The 20,139-nt window shown below is 40.9% G+C and overlaps 1 protein-coding gene across 3 annotated transcripts in view; it reads right to left on the reverse strand.

Moving 5' to 3' along the window:
* FAT3 (FAT atypical cadherin 3) overlaps positions 1 to 20,139 on the reverse strand; it is a 385,938-nt gene that overhangs the window by 40,644 nt on the left and 325,155 nt on the right. For all 3 annotated transcript variants that reach the window (XM_068930522.1, XM_068930524.1, XM_068930523.1), the window contains 6 exons: positions 13,762 to 14,151; positions 10,962 to 11,176; positions 10,124 to 10,261; positions 7,240 to 7,383; positions 5,974 to 6,171; positions 2,649 to 3,447 (listed from right to left, as the gene is read on the reverse strand). In XM_068930522.1, the coding sequence (XP_068786623.1) occupies positions 2,649 to 3,447; positions 5,974 to 6,171; positions 7,240 to 7,383; positions 10,124 to 10,261; positions 10,962 to 11,176; positions 13,762 to 14,151 (1,884 nt within the window). The remainder of the gene's footprint in view (positions 1 to 2,648; positions 3,448 to 5,973; positions 6,172 to 7,239; positions 7,384 to 10,123; positions 10,262 to 10,961; positions 11,177 to 13,761; positions 14,152 to 20,139) is intronic.

The raw sequence follows: 20,139 nt of genomic DNA on the forward strand, positions 1-20,139 counted from the left end.
CGTTTGTTCACAAAGGTAATCGAGGTAAGTTATGCACAGCTGGCATGCATAAATTGTGCATATCTGTGACATCTGCCAGTGGGAAAAACACTCCAAGTATGATACATATTTCAGGAATGAGTGAATGAGCTCACACTCAAGCTTTCTGGGTCATAATTGAATCAGATCAGTGAAAACATATGCAATGTTTTAATGGGTTTGTCATATTTCAGGCTATCAATATCTACTGGACTGAATCATGAATCCATGCTAGGAATAAAAGAAGTATTTTTATTATATTGATTATATCTTGCTAATGCTGTCTTTTTACAGGAGCTGCAAGAAATTTATTACAGTATTTTGTGCTCTTTTTCCTGATTTGCTGTATTTATGTGCACGTATGAGAACTACTGATTAAAGAAAGCATTCAGATTTTTCTAATTCATTTATTGGGCCTAGTCCTTAGCATTTATGAAAGCAGAACTATATATAGGTTCTCTGATTAGTATCTCCTCAGAAGTCTGTGTTACGTTCTACGTGATGAAACCCAGTGTGTGTTTGCGTATTTACAAAAATAACAGAAAAGTTACTGTGGCTCCTTTAACTGGAGCATGCATTAACTAATGTGAAGAAAGGCTAAACATGGATTTTCTACTTTCTACCAAGATCACTTATTTCTGTGCAAGTAATAAGCACCAAGAATCTCATCCATCCGGTAGCCAAATATACATTTTTAAATCAGCAGCTCTGGTCACATTTTTGTTACAGGCTGGACGGTGGGCTAGACACGCACAAAACCCGCCCGAGGCTTTTGGGCACTGCTCTGCCTCATTTTCAGATTCTTGTGGAACGCCCACGGAAGCACAAAGCTGCTCGGACTGCAGCCGCGGGAACCCGTCAAACGCTCCAGCTGACCCAGGCAGCACCTCCTGCAGCTGCTCTCATGCAGTAATCTTCACGGCCATGATAAATGGTCCAGGGTCTATGGACCACAGATAGCCTGCAAAACAACACTGTCTTTGGAGTATATTTTGAGGATTGACTGGGGCATGACAGAAAAATCTGGAAATCACAGTCCTAACTGAATTTTTATGCTTCCAGTGCAAACTTACTGGGCAGGGAGAAAAAAGGAGAGATCTGCTGAATCAGAACCGTACACCTATTTCAAAGTCCTTTTTTGGATCTAAGCTAAAAGATTTTGAGATCTACTTCCTATTAGTATCTGAAGGCAATATACACCATTATTGATTTTAATAAGCTGTATAACTAGCAGTAGTGAAATGAAATTAAAAACAGCACAAATTTTAGCTACCAGGAAAACAGTTTCTGACAGAGAACTACTATCTCTACAGATAAGAGGATGTGCAATTTCTTGGTATGTAAATGAGACAAAGCTATGACTTAAAGAATATACACAGTGTTTCATGCACAATGATCCCGTACTGGCTTCAGGACTCAGCTGGAGGATACTGCAGCATTGTTCCTTTCACACTTGTGAAAATCCCTTTTTATTTCAGAGCCTTTCATGCGCAACAAAACACCAACTATTGTTATACTATATGTATCTCCTCGAAACTTTTAACACTATAATTTACAGACTGACCAGATACTCTGCTTTTTAATGTACATTAAATACCTCACATACAGAATTCTTATATTTTCTCAGAACTGAACTTCTAAGGCATTATTATTTATATGCTGCAGGATACGATTTCTGGTTAAGTTTTATGCGTTACAGCCTATTTTCATTCTCACTGAAAGACATGAAGTCCTGCTGACTGCTAGTGAGGCAAAAGTTGGTTACTGAGCGACATGATTACTGAGTTTTTATATCTGTGTGTATGTGTGCACGTGTGTGTGCACGTGTGTGCGTGCTTAAGTTGAGGGAGATTTAGATTTTACAGCAGTTTCTTTCTCCGCACATAAATGAAGTGGAATGAGGAACAAATAGCTTGGCAAGCAAAAGAAACAGAACGATTATTATAACTGCCTGAGGTTTTATAGTCAAAGTTCAGAGTCATAAGGAAGATTGGCTCCCTAGCGGATCTGTCATATACGTCCACGTGAAATCTCTGCAAAACTGTGGAGCAGCCTGAAACCCGGCCAAAACCCCACACTGTTGCCTACTGCAGCATTAAAGGTCTGGAACAGTCCTTGCTCTCAACTGCTTAATAAAATACTTCATTGGTTTCCACTCCTCTCTGCGAAAATGGACTGGAAAGGGCCTTTTCCCCTGTATTGCTTAGGTCATAGGTCCTCTTCCTTGGAAACTGCTGGCACATCACTGAAGATCAGGCCATTTGGCTATGGCTGCACTTCAGGTTTATTCCAGTACTGGCACAGATTGAGTGGGAAACATTCTTCCCTCTCCTCTGCCTTCCTCTCCTCTTCCTTTCCCTCTCCCCTGGAAAGCTTGTTGATGGCTCTCATTACGGTGCCTCTCGGAAAGCAGTCTTTGTCATAAAAGGCCAAAGTTCATCAACTTCCATTTACATCAGTAAACATGAACAATTCTTCCTGAGCCTGAGAAATCAATTCCCACAATACATCAGCCAATCGTGCTTTAACTCACTGAATTGAAATGCCCCTTCTAATCTGCATCAGAGGAATAAAAACGATCCTATTGCATAATGTGGAAAGATGGGAGGTGAAGAGGGAGCAGTACTCACCATTGCACATGCAGCGCACATTCCTGTAAAAGCGGGGGCACACAAAACTAATTCGTGCTGTGCTATAGGTCATCAGGGAATGTGAATCAATAGATAGACTTTGTTCACAGTGTTGTTCCTGACAATCCAGTCCAGAACAATTCTTCTCCAAGATAGCAGAAATACGAATCACATTTTCTAAGTGTCTCCTTGCATTGGTAAGCCTCTGAATCAAATAGGCAGGCTTATAAAAACCACTGTTGTGCATCTGAACTGCAAACAGCATGTCAAGCTGATTGCTGCCTGCCACGGGCTGAATACTGATGATGTGTAGGCTGTCTTGTTTTTGGGAGAGCACTGCATTTCGTAAGGTTCGCCTGAACCCATGCATGTGAAGGCCCACAAAGTCTTCCGGGGAAACACTGTCAAAACGAATGGTGACTGTGTTCTGCAGCATTTCTTGTATCAGTTGTTCAACATGGACCACAACATCTATGGGTACTTGGAACCGGCCGTCACTGACAGAGACATTCAGGATGTACTTGCCATTATCCAGCCCTCCAAGGGCAATGATCTTCCCGTCATGGCTGTTGACCTTAAACAGATTTTTCTGCTCTGATTTGAGCGTGTATGTGAGGACATCATATACATCCTGATCTGTGGCATGAATTTTTCCAATGACTCCCCCTGGAAAATCATCTTCCATGGTGACAATGAAAATCTCCAGCGGAATGGCAGTCGGTTTGTGAATGCTCTCTTCAATAACCCTCACCTGAACGTAGGTGTGGGAAACCTGTTGAGGCTTCCCAGAGTCCTTAGCCTAATGTAATTTGGAAAAAAAAAAGTCAAAAACAAAATAAAACACGTATAACACAGGCAACAATCATAACTTCTTATTATATATATTTTCATAGCATCAGTAATTCTGAAGACCTCTCAAAAGAACTTCCCACATGCACTTGCTAAATACTTATGTAAGGAAATGTCTCAGCAGTCTCTAACAGTGGAATTTATAAACTCTTTAGGGAAGCAAAGATATCTTATCCAAGTGGATTGCAGAGAGAAATGTGTCAGTAGAATGTCTCATTACTCAGAATGAAATGCTCCCAGGATCCCACAGCCATCACCTGTCTTCTTCACAATAGAGCCATTTGAATGCGGTATATTCTGCAACCAGAGTTTGGGCTCAGTTCTACTGCAGGCAAGAGACTGAAGCCTAGCAAAACACCAGCAGCATTTTCTGCAGTGCTCGGTGTGCTCCAAAGTGTTTCAAACTCTGCTCCCAAGTGTTTAACTCATATTAGCTTACGTGAATATGAGAGAGTTCAGAGTTTTTCCAGAGTGCTCTGTACTACTTTACCTGAAGCAGTGAAGAAACATGCTTGAAATAAATAAAATTTATTACCCTCCAAAAACGAAATAGGGTGCCTGTGCTATTACAAACAATAAAATATGAGAGCAGCGCTGCACTTGAACAGATGGTTCTATGACCCAGAGCACATATGACAGCATCATTTGCACTTTTTCACAGAGAGTAAAAGAGCAAGTATGACAAAAAAATCCCAAGGCCATCTTGACAGAATGAAGTGCAAACTTGAATCAATGTCCTTTTCCTGCACTAAGAAAAATGTTTAATTGAAGACCCTATTAAGATATATTATTCCACATGTTTATTTGCTTCAGAGACGAACAGACAACTAAAAAACCACGGGGCACGGTGGGCACAGGTGTATCACACATCCCAAGATCTTTATCTTAGACCTTTATCCGCATACAAGGAGGAAAATTTACAAGCTGAAGAAATGAATGTAGGATGGTAATATCAATTAGGCACCTCTCTACAAAAGGATTAGTAAGGTTTCACAGATTCTAACGATCTTTCCTCCTCACTCCTAACAGGACTGGATGGGAGAATTTTAGATCAGATTTTATGTATGTGTGGACGCACACACAGACACACACACATAACATAACATGCACAGAGGTTATCTCCTATCTTATTTTAAATTTCAATTTTACTTCTTAAGAAACATAACACAGAGGAGGAGCCTGACGTGGAAAGGAGAAAAAAAATACTATGGCGCTCATGAATGGACAGTAACATAAGTGTGGTCTACACACAACGGCAAATTATTAAAAATATTTTCACCATAGAAATCCCTAAGGAAAATAATGCTGGGAGGAATTAGACCTTCACAATCCAATAGCAGATTTTTCTAAAGATTTTAGTTCATCCTAGACATTGTGGTTTGCCTTATATTTCATTTATATACTTATACTATACTGCTAGAAGATGCTGCTGAAATTTCATTCACATGCCCAGTTTTGGAACTCTGCCCTGCAACCTGTCCTGAAAATAGGATGTTTTAGCATGAAAGCATGGTGAGCATGAAAGGTGAGGTCCTTTATCTTCTTACTAAGGCTCAAAGAAAATTGGTTACAGGTATATTAAATGGCAAAATGCTAAAATACTACTTTGATTTCAACTGTTAACTAGCATCAGAGTTTGTAATTTTTAAATTGGCACTAACTTAGGATGTTACTGCTACAAATACCATTAAATATGCTTGTAAAGGAGTAGTCAGGCCATATTTAGAGAAATCAACTGCCATCAAGCAAGTGGAGGAAGCCTGCATTTCAGAATTAGATTACAGGACCATGCCCCTTTTCAATGAAGAATTGCAGTTCATTCCCTAGACTTGTGCATTTACTGAACCCTACTATTTTTTCTCCGGAAAAGCTGAGAAATGTGGACAAATTACTTTCTGATTTACAGGTTTTTGCAATCAAAATTACTCTAGTTGCAAAGTTCCTCAGCAATGACTCTAGAACTAAGTTTGAGCTGAATTTCTATTACATGTCTTATTTTCACATTCTTTTAAAAGCTAAGTTGACCTTTGAAATGTGACTTCATGAATTCTTGGTAGGCTTCTAAAAATTCATGATTAAATTTATGCCTTAAAAGCAGAAGTGATTTTATTTCCTAGAACAATATTTTGCTGTTACTCATTTTGTGGTGTGTTTATATGTATATAATGTATTTTTGCTCATTTTCCTCTCTTAGCTATAGAAAAAAAGATGAAAATCTTTAATGGCTGCTTCTCAGAAAACCCATTTCATGGGGAGAAAATTGGAAGGGTGGCTGGCTACCTACTTATATGAAATGAAATTGGATTTAGGGACATCAAAGGAAGTATACTAAATTGTGCACTTGTAAACTGTAATGCATGGCATTTACTCACAGAACAAAGTCAACGAAAACCAAGCCATACAGGAAACGTACACATGACCTGCCACTACATGGATTTTCTTTGTTTTTGTGTAGGTGCAAAAAATAAAGCCATACCTGCACACAAAGCACATATTCAGTTGCAACCATGTGCTTGAAGATGACCGCAGATCTCAAGATGCCATGAGGATCCAGCGAAAACTCCTCCTCTTCATTGCCAGTTAGGATGGTAAAGGTAAAAGGGGGGCCATTGTGAAAAGAGTCTTTGTCTGTCACTACCAGCTGCAAAATGCTTGTGCCCACTGGTTTATTTTCCTTTTCACATATGCAGAGTGTATAAAGAGAAGGATTAAAATGATACATCTCATCACAATGATAAAACACCAAGTTTCGCTATCGAGAATGTTCGAGTGAATGCTGTTTGTCCAAGATGGCATTGCACCGGCATTTATTTCAAAACTGCTTGCAGCCCTACTGCCTGGAAGGGAAGGTGGAAGTACCCACAGCATCTCCCGTGAGTGGCGGGCTCTACCTGCTACTGTATCTAACTAGGTCAGACGACATAGTAAGCCTCGCACCCTAAGCAAGGTCTAAGGGGGCTCTCAGAGTCCCCATGGAAGCTCTGTGCTTGACAAGTGCCTTCAGCTTCCCAAGGAAATCATGGCATGGCCCTGCATGCCTCCCTGGTGACATAAGCCTGTGTCACCTTGGTGCAAAGACAACAGAAATGGGTCAACTTCAGACCAGCTCAGCCAGCCTCCACACCCCCACAAAACCCAGAACACCCCATACCCCAAAACTCCAGCACTGACTTCATTAATGCAGCTGATTTTCTCCAGAAGTCACTCAGTTATGGTGAGATAGACCTACTTTGAGCTTTCAACAGCCACTTTTCTGAAAAACAGAAACTCTACGCAGAGGATGGAAAAGGGAATTTCCAGGGCTCCATCTACTCTCCTGCTTTATCCTTTGCATTGCATCATTCCTGAGCTGGAAGGACCTGAGCCCTCATTTATCATTCCAGCTAACTCTTTGTCTGGAGAAAGGGTGATCAGTTTCCTCTCAGGAGGGAGGTCGACTATGAGATGGCAGCTGGGGCTGCTGCAGAGTGGCAGGAATGGAGAAAGGGGAGAATTTGTGAGGACAAAGTAAATTTTCTGAACAATAGGAATGAACAGTAAAATGTGTGACAGATGCTGAGATTAAGGAACCTCAGTAAACAGAAACTTATCAAAGAGTTAAGAAAGACAGGTTTAGCCTTTTCTTTAAATATGAACATTTGATACATCTTTGCAGATAAATCATCAAAAGCTGCTTAAGTAAAACCAAATGCTTTCATATTTTAAAGGTAAGAGAAGTTTTTGATGTGCAGGATAGACTTACTTGAATTACAGCTGTATAGTTAGCAGGAGTAAATACAGGACTATTATCATTCACATCTGAAATGTCTACGTTGACCGTTACAGACGATGACAAAGGAGGGATGCCACTGTCTCTTGCCTGAATAACTAATGAATAACCAGATATCTGCAAAAAGGTGAAAACATTAAATTAATGTGAAACTGGTCCTAAATTTTAATGCATTGTTCTTATATCCAACGAACCGCCTACCATTTTCTAAAGAAAGCTGTCTGGCCCCATTACCTTCCCTGCCCTTTGTATAACATTATCCTGTTTATTGTCACATTGTGTCCCAAACTCTGTTTTATAAGGCTATCAACAAACCTAACTCCTTCACTGTATTAAAATAGCAGTATCAGATGATGCATTCCTGAAACAAAGAGACAGATAGAAAAAAAGAAAAAAGTAAGAACAGAAAATATCCAAACTAAGCAATTACTATTTTAGCTAACATTTTCAGCTTTCCTAGGTGTCAGCTGGAATATGCAACCTGATTCTATTTATCTTACAGTTAGTTTACAAGATAATACATAAATTACTGATTAGAACAAGCCTCAATTTGACACACGATTTCTAACATGGTGATGGAGAGCAGAGATAAAGCTTACAGGCAGGTGACTTAAATATACTGGAAAACATTTGCGATTACTAAGGACAACACAATCTCTGTAGCAACAGGCTATTATCCTCCATTCAGTAAAAGATAAGAGTTTTTTGAGCCTACTTGTTAGCAACAGCCAGAACCTGCTCATCTGTGGGCAGCTCAGTGCAGTTCCACTTGCTAGCACCCACGGGGAACTTCGCCCTCTATATCCATGCATCCATGTGTGTGAGATTCGAGTGCATGTGACACTGTTCAGAAAATCTGTCTATGCACAACTTACGGATGACAGTTTGATTTTATGAACTGCATCCTTATGTTGGCCTCCTTATGTCTTATGACTGTCTTTTACTGTATATTGCTTCATGCTCCCGAGGGAGTGCTGCTGATATGTCTGCCCATGAATTCTGCTTAGTTGGAGAGAACAAAAGAGTAACTGCATTGTAGATGATTTAAAAAAAAAAAAAAACACCCTACTACAACCTCTTGCTGTTGGGGGCTGGAAAGGGGAAATAGTAAGTTCCCACAGCGGAGAACAAAGTAGTGCCAAAAGAACTTTTTAGGGGTGGGAAGGAAATCCAAAGAGACACAGAAATAAAAGACGTTTGGATAGGAGGGAAGAATATAGGCGAAGCTTACAAAACAAGGGGTCTCTTTGGGGTGTGAGACCAAGCGAAGGAAAAAGAGAACAAGTTTTCTGGGAGGTTGTAAGGACCTGCGGTTTGGTGGGGATGTAATGGTAGTGGGAGGAGGACGAATCCTGGGCTACCGGAAGGAGTCAATAGAAGCCTTATTTTTTTTCCTTTAGGGTTGTATATTTCTTACGCTAGCTAAAGTCCAGATGGACGGTTGTGTGGGGCCTTTTTCAAATTTTCTGTGCATTTGCTTTCATTTGCACATATTGCAGAAAGGTACATGGCAAAACTCAGGATTTCCCATAGTTAGAACTCTGGAAATGAGTTTCCTTAAACAACTGAAGAAACCTGGGAGTCAGCAATGCCTTTGGCAACGTACAGCAGATGGGGCATCATGTATCATTTTCCCCAAAGGAGTCAGAGGCACCTGAATCCAGGAAATACGCCAAGAAAGCAAAGAAAAAGACAATATTACAGCCTATTTTAAGCAAGGGAAACTTAGGAGCACGAAGATCTAACGAAGTTGGTCTTAAACACACACACAAGCTGGGTGAAGGTGAATGTGTATGTGTCTGTATACACACATACAAGCATACACTTCACAGCTATGACAAACGCAGAAACTACTGAGAAATGCAAATTATGAATTTAAGCCTATGCATTTAAGAATAAGATCTCAGAGCAAAGAACATGCACAGCCCTTGTTCCTTCCTTGTCCTCAACAATCTGTAGTAAAGTCATTCTGCCAGGAGACCACCAAACACGGACAATTTAATCCTGCCTTTATGATCATATAGAAAGGGTACGTGACTCTGTTTTAAGTACTAGCCATGCCTCCAGTAGTAAGCTTTTTGCAGCTGAGCCCATATTCAAGGGATAATGATCAGCTTCCCTAGCTTAGTGAATGTATTGTTTGCAGGGATGAGGCACCAATTTCTTTGTGTTGCAAGACCTTCAGAGACATGCGGCACTTTTCCGTTCTGATACCAGCACAGGCAACTGTATTTCTTTTGTTTTTTGTTTTTTTTCTCAAAAGCTGCTAATTGCTAACTATGCCAAAATGGTGATAAATCACCCTGGATGAATAATCTAGTGAGCAAACACAGCAGCAGAATCTGTTTAATCACGCACTCTTTCACTTTTGGTACAGCCTGGCCACTTTGTAACATCATCTCCCCAGTGACATGTTTTGTAGAGCACTAATTAGTGGCTGAGGTCTCAGCTCTGTGCTTGGTGCCACAATCTGGAGTATGTTGTAATCACTCAAGTTGCATACACCACTGCATGTGTAGGTTTGCGTGCGCAGGAGAGAGGAGGCAGCTCATTAACACAGCAACAGCTGTTGGTATCACCACATGAGAAATTCAAGGCTGCTTTTTTCCTCAACCTGACCTCAGCTGCTGCGTTGGTGCAGGGTGGGAACTCTAGCAGGGCAGTTGCCTTGTAGATGGGATCAAGGACAGGTTTGGGGTGGGAAGGAAGTAGATCAACATTAGAAAGAATTGTTGGAACATCTTAGGATGATCATTGCAGAGTGAAAAAGCAGCTTCTTCACAATTAGCTAGCGGCAGATTTGAAATCAATATACATCTGCAAGTCTTTGTAAGTTAAGAAGTCCTGCTTGTCTTACCCTTTCTCTGTCCAATTTCTTCTTAACCTTCACGAGTCCTAAAACAGGATCAACTGAAAATTCATTGTCTCGATCACCACTCACTATGGAAAAATGAATCCGGCCATTCGAAGGACTGTCCAGATCTTCTGCTATCAACTTTTTGAGAGAAGAGTATAAATTAGCAAAACAGGTTTTATACCATCTGCATGCTGCATTAATTGCTCAAAACCCCAAAAGTAGGACCTCATATTTTGTCAGACTACTTACACATGAACTGCAAACCATTACAGCATCAAGCCAATTAAAATTTGGTGGGAAGTGTATTTTATTCCTCTTGGACCTTTACAGTATTCTGGCCTTAAAGATTCAAAATATTTTAACCTTAGTACTCCATATAATCCTTTACTCCTCCAAATAATCCTTTACTCCTACAGCCAATAGCTCCAAGATGAGATTATTGTGAGTTTTGGGTGAGTTTGGTCTGCTATTCCAGGCCAATTAGTTACAAATATTATGTATTTCACTGAAAAGTTGAATTCTATCTTTCCAGCAAAGCTTACTTGTTTCCAGCTGTGCTGACTCATGAAATACGATGTCTTAAACATATCGTTGTTCTTGGACAACATATCAGGGGAAAAAAGAAAAATTCTGTACTACTACTTCTTTCTTGTTTGGTAAAAACTGGCCACTGTCTGGAAAGCAATAGCAGACAGAATACTGGCTAGAGAACAAGTCCAGTGATTCAAGATGCAGTATTTATCATTATTAATTAGTATAGTAGTATTTTATGAAAGGTCATGTGACAGAAGGCTTCACGGCAGCATTCTGCCTAAATGTTGGACACAGCCTCACTCACCATTATCACAGAATCACCAATTGCTGCGTCCTCACTGATGACTGCACTGTAGACCACCTGGCTGAACTTTGGTGCGTTGTCATTAACATCTGTCACATTTACATTCACAGTTGTAACAGCGCTCAGGGCTGGAGTACCTCCATCTTTGGCTTCCACTACTAAGTAGAAATCCTTACATGATTCATAATCCAAAGCTTCAAAAATGGAAATGGTTCCTTTGAAGGAAGAGAGGGAATGTCAATGGATAGCAAACAACAAATAATGCTATGGACAGAGGGATTTGATTATAATAAACAATACATCATGTTATTTGTCACTGCAGCACATATACACATTATTTTATTCTAACTGTAACACTGCCCAATTAAATAAAAATGTTTGGTCAGGTTCCTACAGCTGCTATTTGATTAACGAATGATGCTAATTGCACTTGGGTTGCCTTTGCTGAAAGGACCTTCAAAAGACATACAGCAATTAATGATTTCTCAGGAAAATAACTTTTATCATAACTTTTATCAGAAGTGAGGCACCATAGTCTACCCATTTACCTGGCTTCATGCACAGAATCTGTGGGAGAACTAGATGCAGAGTCCGGAAATCATGACTGACAAGCCAATGGACATTCACCCCTACCTAACTAAAATTAGGCTTGTAAAATGGTATCAACAAAGCAGCCTGTATTACTGAGGTCTGATTTTACCAATATTTAAGCATGACTTAATATCTCATGAATTAAATGAAAATAAATGGGGCATAAATACTTTGGAGAAATCAGTTTCCTGTCATTTATGCGACTAACCATGGACTTAGCCACTCAACCAGGTTTAAAAATTTTGGCCTCCCTTGTCACCCAGTCAGAACTAAGACTCTCTGTAACCTGACTCATGCACCAAGAACTCCTCTAGGGCGGAAATGCTTTTCGTACAAGTCCTCTCTTTGCTTCCCACGTATCCATAATCTTTCCAAGAAGATTTTTTTTTTTTTGCACAGATTACTAGCAATGCCTTGAAGGAAATAATGCTGGGCATGGCAACAAAGGCTTAAAAGTAAAACCTTAACCTCAGCAACACAAGTCTTTTTCAGTATAGAGTCATCAGGAGCTGGGATGTATGGGAATTCAAAGGTCATTTAGTCTAACTGCTGCCCCAACACAGGTCAGCTAAACCTAACAGTTCGTGAAATTACTCATCTATAATGTTCTTAAAAACCTCCAACAACATCAGGTTCTTAACCTTCTCAGTCAATGTACAGGGGTACTTAACTGTCATTACAGTTAGGAATTTCTTCCTATCATTTAACAGAAATCATCTAAAGACAACGTAAGCCCATTCACAACTTCTCATGAGTGGACATCGAGAACAATTTATTCCCTTCCTCTTTGTAGCTACTTCTTGCAGGTTTGAATACTCTCATCATGCCTTCGCTTTTCTAGCTTAAATAGCCTCAAATCCTTCGGTTTTCCCTTGCAAGTCAAGTTTTATAGACCTTGGATCATTCTTCTTAATCTCATCTGAACTCTCTTCAAACGAAACCCACCTTTCAGCATGACTTGCTGAAACCAGGAACTCTAAGCAGAAGCTTCCAAGAGGCTAGCAGGGAGTTCCCACTGACAATGGTATGAGAAGCATTATTTTTCTAGCCCCAATCAAGCATGCTACATCAGCATACAGCTGTCTGGAATTTCAGCTCTTGCTTCTAAACCGATAATAACGGAGCTGTCACATATTAATGAACAGTAAATAGCTTTTTTTTTCTGTGTGATTAAGCTTCATTATGGGTTTTTATTGATTTATCTTCTCGGCTTCATTGTCAAATGTGAAGTTAAGTACTGCTGTCTAAGCATATTTATGTTTAAATTTTGTTAGCACTAATCAACATTACGAAGATACCAGGTAACACTCAGTTATGTTATTTTAAGTCCCTTACATGTAAGGCAGCGGCCTGCACAGAGAGTGGAGATTTTTGCTTGCAGTAATATAAAGGACACAACGCATCACTTTGAGATTTTCCAGGTTACAACTGCATTCAAACAAGTGTTACCTTCAGCTTTCAAAACTAAGATTGTTCAGCTCTGAAGTTCAGATGGGAGGTTTGTACTGGTCTTCCTGAATATTATGAGAATAAGGGGATCTACTATGGGAAGCATAGAAGAGTCACAGGTTATTGTCGGTTGCTGGATTAAAGCTTCAATAAGGATAAAGAATATATCCTACTAAAGAAATGCAAAGTGAGTCAGTTGGACCAACCAAGGCACCTCTTCTTAGCATTTCTTAAAAAGAAGAAGCCATATGTTTTGAAAATTTGTGATGTATAACCAAAAAAAAAAACACAGCTGGAGTCAACTGTCAGATAACAGAAATCAGGGATAGTCTAAATTAGTGGAGCCACAGACATCTGCATAACTGTGCAGTCACTGTCTGACAGGCAGAACTGCCAGCTATTTGGTCCTCTGATGCTTGCCAAGGCCTAGATCATTGAGGCTTTACTCAGCTGGTAAGTATTTAAAATTTTTAAGTGCTCATAACTATAAGGGTTGCACAATTTGGCTAATGGGATGTCACATCTATGCTGACTTCAATAGGCATAGTAACGAAGAAAGGTATTATCCATTAGAGTTGGGGCAGCTGAGTGGGGCTGTAATTTACATCAATTTGTAATGTAAAATTGATTTTTAAGGATGAAACTAATTAGGCATTGACAGGCTCTGCACCTCTGTCTTTGGAACTGTTTTGGTCCAACACGTTTCCTCAAAGCATTCAAGTTTTTCTGAGGCACTACAAATAAAAGACACTCTGCAAACCTGTTTTTGAGTTAATCCTGAACTTTCCTTTCTCATTTCCAGATCTGATGAGATAAGTAATCTCAGCATTAGTACCAATGTCTTGGCTTGTAGCAAAAACAGAAAGGACTTCAGTGCCAGGTGAAGTATCTTCAGGTACTGTAACGAGATAATCTCTTCTTTCAAATACAGGGGGATTGTCATTTATGTCTAGCACTGTAATTGTAACGGTGGCAAATGAAGATAAGGTCAGCACAATGCTTTGGTCTGAGGCCTTTACACTGATGTTATAGGAGGACTGCAGCTCTCTATCAAGTGGATGCTCCAAAATAATGATTCCTGATGACCGGTCAACTGAGAAGTAACCATCTGCAGAGTCTGCCAGGGAATAGACCACTTTTCTGTTCACACCTGAAAGACAAGCAGATGTGAAAATGATACAGTAGAAAAAAAAGTCCCCCTCTCCCTGTCTAATGGAACACCTAAGCAAAATCTGATACCACAGCAATCATTTCCAGTGTGATTAGAGCACATGCATGTAGGAGTAGCTGAAGGTACAGCATTGCTGAAGGTTTGGGAGATCAGAACATGCTCTTCTTGCTTGTCAAATCTCTGGATACGTTAAGTTCTTTCCTTCAGCATAAATCTTTTAAAAAAGACCACTTTGCAGAACAGCTATGTAATTAAATTGGATAGCAGAATCCAGATATGGTCCTTGCCCAGAAAAGCTTACAATTGAATTGGATGAGACAGGCAGTATGCTGAAAATGAAATGTCTCAGAGCACATCTTGAAGGAATAGAACTGTACATAAGGCAAAAATAAACCCATAAAAATATATCATGTGCATAGAACGTACACTTGCTATCAATGCTGCCTCGATTCCACTACTGAGGAGCAAAATATTACCATAGTAAGATGACACCTGTTAGACAAAAGCTGTATCAAAGAATTCCTAGCAAGAACATGGTCATTTTAGAAGAAAGTGCCCCTCCTCCCCATTTGAGAATAAAAATTAAATTTTACAATGATATCCTATGTTTTTTCAAATTCTGCCTGTATTTCCCAATACATAAATCCTATGCACCCAGCTGCTGAATATACAGATCTTTATGCTAAAGTTGTTGTCAGTAATAAGGCCTGAGGGGAAGGTACTGACGCGGCTGTTTGCTGCACTACCGTGGGATAGCCATTTCAAATCTAATTAAAAGTGAACACAGACACAACCTCACTCAAGCTCCCTTGATGCTGGTTTATTTTATACTTTGGTCCTGGGTGCTGCACCTTACATATATATATGTATATATATATATATATATATATATAATAACTAAAACACAAAGATCCACTAAATTGGAGAGTCTCTGTTTTTAACATCTCTCACTTGAGCATTTGCTGCCCTTTTTGAGGGGGAACAGACTTTACAAGGCTGACATTAATCAGCTGAAGAAGAGCTACCAATCCCTTCTAGGCATATTTTGTTAATTTAAAATTTGTGACAGTATTACTCTGCTTTCCAGCAGCAGCAAAGCATTTTAGAAATGACTGATCAAAAGCAGCACAAATCACATTTGTTTTCTACTTGACGTAGCAGGAGTAGAAGATCCACACAAGGGGGAGCTGGGGGACTCTCTTCTTCAGCCATGCTCACATTAAAGCAAGACCAACTACAAACCAGACCCTACTCAGATAGCATTAGGAATTACTATCTGGCTTCTTCAGGGAGCAAAGTTTTTATACAGTGCTTGAGACACCTGAGTATATTTCAAACATTCAACTGCCTTTAAAATAAATGAAAGTTTAAACGCCAATATTGTAATGAATCAGTACTTTTATCACAGCAGAACCTCTCTATTCACCAAGGCATCACAAACGCTATAAAATCAGAGAGACAAGGCAGACAAAGAGGGGGAAAAAAAAGCATTGCTATTCCTATTGCATATACGAGAGCCGAGCTCAGCACAGAAACTTGTTTGAGACTTTCATGTGCTGAAACACCTAGACCCTGAATACCCTGCAACCTACTGGAAATCACGGTAAGCGCTCCGCTTAGCTCTTTATAAGAGTATTCAAATATGCTGTCACTTGACAATCAACTAAGCTGACAAAAGTGAAACAGGAGCAAAACCCACTGCAAAGTGGAAGGTTCTGAGGGTCTCACTGTCTGGAGATGTGTCTATATTTCTGGTAGGCGAGTATCTCCTTCTTCCAGGAATCCCCTCCTAACCTCCACTGACAAAGAAGGACGGAAATTACCAGGACAGTTAATGAGCTAGTGATTAGAGCTCTCCTATGGGATGCTGGAAAACTGGATTTCCCCTGATTCAAAGCATGGAGTTGAACACCGAACCTACACATGAGTTTCAGTTGTAAAGCTATTAAGTATTCTGAGCTGGGACTGTCTTGATATCTGCCAGTTTCTATATAGAATTCAGTACTTTTCTGGAGCAGGGACCTCAATACACACCTTTCATGTGTATGTGTCCATGACCACGTAAGAGACTTAGCCTGTTTTTATTTTTTTCTCTCACACAAGGACTCATTTGATACTCGGCATAGCAGTATCTGAGTGCAACACAGAAAAATCAGATAGTATCTTCTGTAAGGGCATAAATAGCTAGAATGGAAATGGCTTACTCATGACTTGTGTCTTGAAACACCCTAAAACTTCAGTAAGGAGATCTTGAAAAGGGGAGTGGAGAGAGAGGCATAACTTGGTGCATTTGACAATGTGGCATGAGTTTACATGTAAGATGCGATAACTCTGGTGACTACAATGACTGAAATATAATCGGACCACTCTCCTTGGACTCTGCTATTTAAAGGTGACGTCCATCAACTAACAAAAGATGACTAATGTTCTTTGATAAGTGATTGTTAGTGATCCCACAAAGGAGCCAATTCAGATACATATTATGGAGTTCTGGATTCTAACTCTCAGATAAGGGATTTGTAGGCAGAAGTTGAGAGAGCGCTACTTCTTGAAGGTCAATGTTTCTCCGTGCTTGGAAAACAAGAGACAAATACTGGTTTGATGATGAAAACAGTCTTATGTTGCCCACGGGACCTGGAGGAAAGGCTGTTACAGGTAAAATTGCCACTTCGTATGAAAAGAGACAGAAGATCAGGACTGGAAGACCTCAGCTGGGACACCCACAGATAACAATCCTTGATGGCTTTCAGGCACAGGCAGAACAGAAGGAGAAATACACATCTCAGCCACCTGCTGCTTTGCTCCTTAAGTGATCTGTGGATTTTAATGCTTGGTTCTTGTGAGGAAAATGCATTCAATAAGAAGCTGCTGCAGAAACAGCACTTAGAAAAAAAGTGTTGAATTACATCAGTAGCTACCTTCACTCAGCTTCTTGATCACAGGCTGGAAATAAAATGGGCAGGAGGCACAGATGAGGTAGCAAGTGATTTCTACTGAGATCCAAAATGCTTGAGTCTTATGGGCTACCATCTGCTGAGAAAGAAGCTTCCACCAGTTTGTGTTGGTGGCAGCCCTGCCATAGAGATGATGGCAGAGACTGCTGCGATTTCAAAGGAAATTTTCTGTGAAAAGGAAACAACTGCTCCAGCCTCATTGTTCCTGCATCGGTGAAGAGAGCAATCCTTCCACATTGCTTGCCTACAGCTGTTGGGGGATTAATGTTTGCAAACTGTGTTCTGTCTATTCACTTACCCACTTAACTTCTCAGATTTCTAAGATGCCAGTCACTAACAGAAGCTATTTGAACATGGGAAGCTTTGCAGGAATTATTATAATAGGATTGCAGTGTATTTTTTAAATAAAGGAATAAGCTAGCAAGTTTTATATTTAGACTTGTATTAGCATATGACAGAATAATGCCCTTTGCCAAATCTTTAGCTTGAAGAGCTTTTGTAGCTTATAGCCCTTTACTACCTCTAATGTCACCCTTCAAGCAGGGTTTTTTTTTTTCTTGTTTTCTTCTGTACTAAAACAAAGGAGCATGTACTGAATGTCACATAATGACATCTTGTGTGTCATTACTACTGCAAATAGCATCAGGCAAATAAAATACTTCTCTTTATAATGTAGGGGTATCACATTTCTCCTTGTCTAACTCAACTGAAAATAGTGGAGTTACAACATGGTTGATCCAGACCGACATCAATAAAGGGTTGAACATTATCACAACAGACACAATCCTCATCTGACAGTGAGTTTCTGCAGGGGGGTTTACGTGCCGACTGTAACATGCAGAAATTAAAATGTATATAGTAAAGTCTCTACACAGTGTGCTTCTCCTTCCTGTTTTCATCTATCCACCCAAACTCATTATCTAATGTGTTTCCCCAAGTACAGCTATCCTACCTCTTTCTTATGTATCTGCGGAAAATGACGCTTAACTTTGCCAGCTGTTAACTTCTAACAGGAGTTTCATAAGAAACCCACAAAGGAAGATTTGAGAAAGGCCACATTTGAAAACCTTAGGAAAGAAGTAATGGCAAGCTTTAAAATAAATAAACAAGAAGCAAAATAGAAAGCTGTCCAGAAAGAGCTGTAAAATTAGCTATTAGTTTTCAAGTTAGCAGTGATTTGTAAGCATGATATCTGATTATTGTGCTTCCTCTTGCCTCCATGTTTCCTGATGTGATTATTAATATTGGCATGTACCTATGGCCTTTCCCAATTACACAAACACTAACCACAATACCAATTAGTGGAAGTTAAAAGGCCACAGCCTCATTAACAGCAGACAAGACACAAAAGGCAAATAATAAACCAGATTTTATAATACTCTACTCCATCATTTTGAGATGAAAGAGAGAGAAATCTTGCCAGAAGTACCTTGCTCCACTGCAGAAGAACATATAGCCCCACAGGGTAAGATATTTCAAGTGATTTTTACAACTTAAGCAGAAAAGCCAGCCAAGTTCCCTAATACCTCTATCAAGACACGGTTGGACTGCTTTGTCCTGTTTCTTGGGGGGAATGATGGTTCTAACCCCATAAAGGCCTCTCCTCGCACAAGTTCTCCAAGGGAGTCATGGTACCATGAGATCAAAGCATAGCCACAGAGGAAGAGGCAAAGACACTAACTCCTTACTGAATGTAAATATTGGATATATACAGCAGGTATAAGCTTTTACACATAATCACAGAATAGCCAAGGTTGGAAGGGACCTCTGGAGATCATCTAGTCCAACCTCCCTGCTCAAGCAGGGTCCTCCACAGCATGTTGTGCAGGATCACGTCCAGGCGGGTTTTGAACATCTCCAGCGAAGGAGACTCCACAACTCTGGGCAACCTCTTCCAGTGCTCTGTCACCCTCACAGGAAAGAAGTTTTTCCTCAGGTTCAGATGGAACTTCCTGTGGTTCAGTTTCTGCCCATTGTCTCTTGTCCTGTCGCTGGGCACCACGGAGAAGAGTCTGGCCCCATCCTCTTGACACCCTCCCTTCAGATACTTGTACACACTGATGAAGATCGCCTCTCAGTCTTTTCTTCTCCAGGCTCAACAGGCCCAGCTCTCGCAGCCTTTCTTCACAGGAGAGATGCTCCAGTCCCCTCATCAGCTTGGTAGTCCTCTGCTGGACTCCCTCCAGGAGTGCCATGTCTCTCTTGTCCTGGAGAGCCCAGAAGTGGACACAGCACTCCAGGTGAGGCCTCCCCAGGGCTGAGGAGAGGGGCAGGATCACCTCCCTCCACCTGCTGGCAACACTCTGCCTCATGCACCCCAGGATCCCATTGGCCTTCTTGGCCACAAGGGCACACTGCTGGCTCATGCTCAACTTGGTGTCCACCAGGACACCCAGGTCCTTCTCGGCAGAGCTACTTCCCAGCAGGTCAACCCCCAGCCTGTCCTGGTGCATGGGGTTCTTCCTCCCGTACGTGCAGGACCCTGCACTTGCCTTTGTGGAACTTCATGATGTTCCTCTCCGCCCACCTCTCCAGCCTGGCCAGGTCCCTCTGAAGGGCAGCACAGCCTTCTGGTGTGTCAGCCACTCCCCCCTGTTTAGCATCATCAGCAAGCTTGCAGAGGGTGCACTCTGTCCCTTCGTCCAGGTCACTGATGAATACATTGAACAAGACTGGACCCAGGACTGAGACCCCCGGGGGACACCCCTAGCTACAGGCCTCCAACTTGACTCTGCGCCATTCACCACAACCCTCTGAGCTCAGCCATCCAACCAGTTCTCAATCCACCTCACTGTCCACTCGTCTAGCCCACACTTCCTGAGTTTACCTGTGAGGAAGTGATGGGAGACAGTGTCCAAAGCCTTGCTGAAGTCCAGGGAGACAACATCCACTGCTCTGCCCTCATCTACCCAGCCAGTCTTTCTGTCATAGAAGGCTATCAGATTGGTGAAGCATGATTTCCCTTTCGTGAATCCATGCTGACTCCTCCTGATCACCTTCTTGTCCTCCAGAT

The sequence above is a fragment of the Struthio camelus genome, chromosome 1 (genome assembly GCF_040807025.1).
Source record: "Struthio camelus isolate bStrCam1 chromosome 1, bStrCam1.hap1, whole genome shotgun sequence".
In the NCBI taxonomy this organism is placed as follows: Eukaryota; Metazoa; Chordata; class Aves; order Struthioniformes; family Struthionidae; genus Struthio; species Struthio camelus.